Source organism: Coffea eugenioides, unplaced genomic scaffold (genome assembly GCF_003713205.1).
Source record: "Coffea eugenioides isolate CCC68of unplaced genomic scaffold, Ceug_1.0 ScVebR1_334;HRSCAF=992, whole genome shotgun sequence".
NCBI lineage: Eukaryota > Viridiplantae > Streptophyta > Magnoliopsida > Gentianales > Rubiaceae > Coffea > Coffea eugenioides.
Window position 1 is genome coordinate 6,037 of NW_020863918.1, and position 6,561 is coordinate 12,597.

At 38.8% G+C, this 6,561-nt stretch overlaps 1 protein-coding gene across 1 annotated transcript; it reads right to left on the minus strand.

The window, feature by feature from the left end:
* Nucleotides 1–5,413: 5,413 nt before the first annotated feature.
* LOC113757827 lies at nt 5,414–6,151 on the minus strand (the record flags this gene model as incomplete). Its single annotated transcript, XM_027300937.1, has 1 exon — nt 5,414–6,151. A coding segment is annotated over exon 1 (738 nt), but the record flags the coding sequence as incomplete, so codon positions are not given.
* Nucleotides 6,152–6,561: the final 410 nt, after the last annotated feature.

The following is a 6,561-nucleotide window of genomic DNA, read 5'->3' on the forward strand; positions in this document are numbered from 1 at the left end:
CTCTCCAATACAAATATCTTAACACCTTGTAAAATAATATCACTTAATACAAAATTCCAACAAGTTGTCAAAAATATAATGCATTTACCGCACTAGCGGGTTCCCACGTCCAAAATACGCTTTTAATTTCTCAAAAACTAACCGATACTAGAAAAATCATTTTAAAACTATCTTTGCTCATAAACTTTATCTGGAGAATTTTTCTAATAAAGAAAATGTAGAAAATGCGGGCGATTAAATAAAATAAACCCTAGAAATTTCTTTCGGGGCGTCACAAATAAATCATCATTTCACTCGATCTGTTTGATCAATTGATTTCATTCAATTCATTTGATTAGTTTAATTCATTTTTAGGGTTATCCATTCAATTTCGAATAAATAATCAAATTTCATTCAATGCATTTGACCATTTTACCCTTTTTAAGGTAATCTAGTCAATTTTGAATAAATTATCAATTTCTTCCTATCCTTTTGATCCGCTTATTCCTTTTTAGGGTTTAAGTCTAAAATTCACTGAATAAATTAGTCGAGGCATTGCAATCCTTTCAAGAGTAAGCTCTCTTCCACATATCATGTGTGGATCAAAATAAGCAATCCATTCGGACTTTGTCCTTTTTTTATAGGACGAATGTTTCTTCTCACTCCAAATTGGCCAAATTTTTCAAATCATTTTTCACTCAATCAGTTGATCGGATTCATCAGGTATTGTATGGTGCTTACCCTAGAGGATTGCATTTTCATGCTAGGCCTACCCTTGGCATAAAAGGGTTCCCCCATAGGACATGCATACCGATTTTATAGTCTTGATTACTAACTCAGGGTATTTTTCTTTTGTTTTTTCCCCTTCCCCCTGCATTCATAAAAATGTTTCAATAAGGTGGAAATATTTTTTCTATATCTGATAACAATTTTGATCCGATAAAGTTTGAAAGGTAATACTTGATTCTTGGGCAGACCCTGCAATGAAAACATGAAGGATCCATCTGAAAGCTCTAGGCTAAAGTCTCTGAGAGACTTTATAATTGTTTTTCATAGGAAAATTCTGTTTATTTGATTTGTTAATACATTTTGTTCCAAAACAAATGGAGACAAAAGTGTATATATGTGGAGCTTTTATAGAAGTTTTTCTCTTCTCATTTGTATTATAATTGAATGAGAATTTTTGTTTTAAACTTTTTCAGCAATAAAGCTTTGGACAATTATTGTTTTGTATAGTCATGTACATTTCATTGTTTATTTTTGCTTATTCGAGATTTCATGATGAATTTTAAGAAAAAAGACTAAATTGGGATTTTTTCAACCCCCAGCCTGGAAAATTCGCAAGTATATGCTTTCTAAAATCCTTGTGTACACTAGATTGGTGATCCGAGCTACACAATAAGAGTGCTCAAAATTAAAAGAGGTTATTCAGAAGGCCCTATGAGATACCTTTTCTTCTTCACTTAACCCCAAAATAAAATCAGTTACATTGATTGATAAATTACAAATTGGGGCGATCTTTGCTTGAGAAATGTCCACTGTGTCTAATTATATTCAATTCACATCTAAGTGAAAGTAAAAATGTGCATTATTCTTGTTTGTTTTGAAAATTTGGAATGATACTTCAAGCGTTCGTTTCTCTATCTATACAGTTTTTATCATTTGCTCTCCCATTTGAGCCTTTACAAGAATAATTTCGTTTCAAATAAGTGCCTTCATGATCACTACCATACATTGGAAAATTTTCAAATATCAAAAAGGGGAATGGATTATCAATGACCATTTCGTTACTTTGGTTGTCATGAGGTGTAAGAATGATACTTTGGCCATTGTTTCTACAACCTAAACACCATTTATCCCTTGCATCCTTATTTGAGCTAAAATTGGTGGTTCTTTTCAAAAGCACTTACGATCGCAACCCCACATTGGGGAGGGAGATTGGAGAATTTTCCAAAAAGAAGAAAAGCAAAAATGCTAAAATTAAAAGAAAAGAGGGAATCACAAATTGGAGAAATTTGATTCCACTTGGGTTTCAATTTTGGGGAAAAAAAAAGAAGAAGAGAAAAGAAAAGGAAGAGTTTTGTCCGCGCGGATCGCCTATGTTTCACAGATATGGATGAACAAGGGTCTTCCTCAGTCAGTTAATTCAGATATATACAAGAAATTTCGCATTAATGAAAGTTTCCTTTCAGAGTTATTGTAAGGAACGGAATAAAAGTCAGGCCCTCTTCTTTTCCAACCAAACATTCTATCCCTAGTTATCCCTTTTGAACCTTTAGAATAAAATATTTCATTTGGCAACCCCTGAGAATCGCAAACCCCACATTAGGGTAATTGAGTTTTGAAAAAGAAGGAAAAAGAAAAACCCCAAACTGGGACAAATTTAATTTTTGAAGGAAGGCCGAAAGAAAAGAAAATGAAAGAAAAGAAAACCTCGGTGAATGAAACAACCGAAGGCCAGAAAAGAGAAGAAAGAAAAGAAAAGAAAAGGAGGAAAATGAAAGAAAAAGCCTCAATGAAGAATGAACTGGGGCAAGTTTTGATTTAACCCTAAAATAGGGTTGGCGCAACAATGCGATCTCAGATTACTTAAACCATTTTTAAAATCTGCCTTCAAGCCTTAACTTTTCTAAACACCCCACCAGACCCCATTACAAAAGCCGAAAGTCCTGACTTCTGTTCTTTGCAATGGCCCTGTCAAGAAAATTTCTGATGTCGAAAAATTTTAGCTGTATTTCTGAATTGCTTGGGTATGGGGTTGACGCTACTCATCATGCGAAAACCCACCAGGTCGAGGAAAAGAAAAAAAGAAGTAAAAGCAAAGCAAGAAAAGTAAATGCGAGAAAAAAATACAGAAAAATTCGACGCTGAAGTCCCTGGTGAATGATGAGAAAAATACAAACAAAGTCCGAGATCTTTGAGTATGAAATGAGAGCCATTTTGAAAAAACGCGATCTTCAGTGCAATGTCCTTGAAAATTATTTCTTTTAACTATCGTTTTCAAGCCACATTACAAGCTCACAAAGTCCATCGTTGACTTATCCTTCATGACGACTCAAAGTGAGGATTATGCTTATAAGAAATCCATTAATCATTTGTGATCATAAGGCCATAACCATTTCCACATGCTTAGCTATAGTTTCTATCCATTTGTTACAAGCTTATAAAACTCATATGTTGACCAAGTTTTCTTAAGAAATAAGGGTGATAAACTCTTTCCTTTCACTAAGATGTCATGTTGAAGGGATTACATACAATTTTGGGTACAAGAATAAGACAAATCCTGACCTCTCATTTTCCTTAGCCACCTCAAAATCAGAAATAAAGTCACTTGATTGGTCCTGAAAGATGAGCCAACTGGAAATGGTGACCCATTACCCAAAGCATCGGTGCTAAAATGAGGAAGAAATCTTTTATAATTTGGCATTATTTTGAGAAATTCATCATGAAATTTTCTGTATGAGTTTAAGCAAGACGTTCAATTTTCTTCACATTATATAGGAAACACAGTTTCTTACTTTGTTCAAATAAATGGAGAGGTATCCAAATCAATTTTTACAATCAAATGGGCCCACACTGGGGCAAAAAAATTTATTTGCAAGATTTCGCAAAATAAGCCCACACTGGGGCAATTTTTAATACACCTGGGAATTTCGTCAAAGAGTCAAGCAGGACTTTCAAATCAATCACACTACTCTTTCCATGAGTAGTAGTTGCAATATTTTAAAATAAAGTGCATGTTGTACTTTGGCGAGCCCCCTGTGCAGGTATCCATGGCTGAAATCGATGAAGAAGCGTAAGCCAGAATCTTACGAATCAAGGCCTCAAGGAGGAGCAACCATGCCGTAATGCAAATCAATTGAGCGGTTGCACAATAATTGGTGGAAACTGGGGGCCAATTATTTTTGAAAAAATTGTCAAAAATCAAACTTGAATTTAATTTCTTGTTCCTTGACAAATTTCAATTTCTTGTTGAGGAAATTTCAGCACCCGCCGCGCACCCTTCCATTTCCCATTCTTGACAACCACATTTAATTCACTGATTTCTCCACCGTTAGCATCGAGTCTATCTTACTAACGTGTGTGTTTCTTTTCTTCTACCACCGTTAGCATTGAGTTTATCTCATTAACGTGTGTGTTTTAATTCTCAAGGCAGGCTCGGGTTTAATCCCACTGATCCGTTATTAAGGCAGGTTCGGGTGCTATCCCACTGACCGACCAATTCTCAAAACAGGCTCGGGTGATATCCCACTGACCAAGTGAATGATCAAGCGAATGGCAGGCTCGAGTGCTATCCCATTGACCAAGTGATTGATCAAGCGAATGGTAGGCTCGGGTGTCAATCCCACTGACCAAGAAAATGATCAAGTGAGTGGCAGGCTCGGGTGCTATCCCACTGACCGATTATCAAGGCAGGCTCGGGTTCAATCCCACTGACCGATCACCATGGCAGGCTCGGGTTTAATCCCACAGACCCGTTATTAAGGCTGGCTCGGGTTTAATCCCACTGACCAATTCATCACTAGGGCAAATTTTTGGATGATTCTTCAAGTAAATCTTATATAGTTTCTTCATACATACCAGCATTTCATTTTGCATCGCCACTAGCCGTGGGTCAGTCCCACTAGTGTGCATTTCATTTTATATCGCCACTAGCCGTTGGGTCAGTCCCACTAGTGAGCACTTCATTTGCATTGCCGCTAAACATAGGTCAGTTCCACTAGCGTGCATTTCATTTACACCGCCACTGAACATGGGTTAGTCCTACCAGTGTGCATTTCATTTTCATTGCCGCTAAACATGTGTCAGTCCCACTAGCGTGCATTTCATTTACACCGCCACTGAACATGGGTTAGTCCCACCAGTGTGCATTTCATTTTGCACCGCCACTAGCCGTTGGGTCAGTCCCACTAGTGAGCATTTCATTTACACTGCCACTAGCCATTGGGTCAGTCCCACTAGTGAGCATTTCTTTTGCATCGCCACTAGCCGTTGGGTCAGTCCCACTAGTAAGTATTTTATTTACACTGCCACTAAACGTGGGTCAGTCCCACTAGTGTGCGTTTCATGATTTAAGTTTTATTTGGGTCAGTCCTATGATTTAAAGTTTGTTCGAGTCAGTCTCTAGATTTAAAGTTTGTTCGAGTCAGTCCCATGATTTAAATTTTGTTCGGGCCAGTCCCATGATTTAAGTTTTGTTCGGGTCAGTCCCATGATTTAAATTTTGTTTGGGCCAGTCCCATGGTTTAAGTTTTGTTCGGGTCAGTCCCATGATTTAAAGTTTGTTCGGGCCAGTCCCATGATTTAAAGTTTGTTCGAGCCAATCCCATGATTTAAGTTTTGTTCGGGTCAGTCCCATGATTTAAATTTTGTTCGGGTCAGTCCCATGATTTAAATTTTGATTCGGGTCAGTCCCCTGATTTAAATTTTCAACTCGCAAAGCTTTCTCCATGGCGTCACTAAAGGTATTGATCTGGGCTACCGCCAGATCCTTTTGAATTTCCACATTGAGCCCTTGAATAAAACGCCTAACTCTCCTTTGCTCCGTCAGAATGAGTTCAGGGGCGAACTTAGATAAACGAGTAAACTGGCTCTCGTACTCAGCCACCGATTGCGTCCCCTGACGGAGTCTAATGAACTCGTCCTCCTTCTTTTCCTGGACTAGAGGGGGAAAGTATTTCGCATTGAAGTCCCTCACAAAGTTTACCCATGTTCTTGGTGTTTGTTTCCGGTCCCACTTCATTCGTATCACGTTCCACCAAGAACGTGCGGCCCCTTCCAATTGGAAGACAGCGAAAGTAACCTGCCTCTCCTTTGAATAGTGTAGGGCGGCAAAAATATCAATCATTTTCTCTAACCATTTTTCCGCCACATCCGGATCTGGCCCGCCCAGAAATTTTGGCGGAGAGAACTTCTGAAATCTCTCTAGGGCCCGATCTTCACTCTCTACTACATGGCCAGGGTTCCCAGGTTGCTGGATAGGAGGTTGGCCCTGCTGTTGCACTACGTGATCTAACAGGTCAGTCATTTGCTGCATAGCAGCACCTATTTGGGCACTAGGGTCAACCCTAGGTTCAGGATTTGGTTCAATCGTGGTATCCCTAGTACCCTCATCAGTTGTAGGTTGCCTAACGCTGCGGCCACGGCCTCTCCCACTACGAGTGCCCTCCATTCTCTAGGTCAATCTAATGTCGAGGCACAAAATAATATTAAAAGGGCATATAAATATAATCATATAAGCATGAACGAACGAAGAATCAAAAGTAAACACCACATAAGGCATGTATACACATAAAGCATTTATACATAAAACACATAACTATGTCAAACAGTCGTACATAAGCAGTCAAGCAAATATATACACAAGTACTCCCGTGAAGCCAAAAGAGGATCTGTCGAGATACACTGTACAACCTAGGTCCCAAAAGTACAAAGCTACTAACCAAAAGTTTTCCTAGGTATCCCTCACACTGGATCAAAACAAGGCTCAAAACCCTAATCTAGTCCTCGACGGAGCCAACCGACTCCCCCCCAGAGCTAGAGCTAGGTGCGCCTCCCTGACCTGGAGCTCCGCCACCTGGA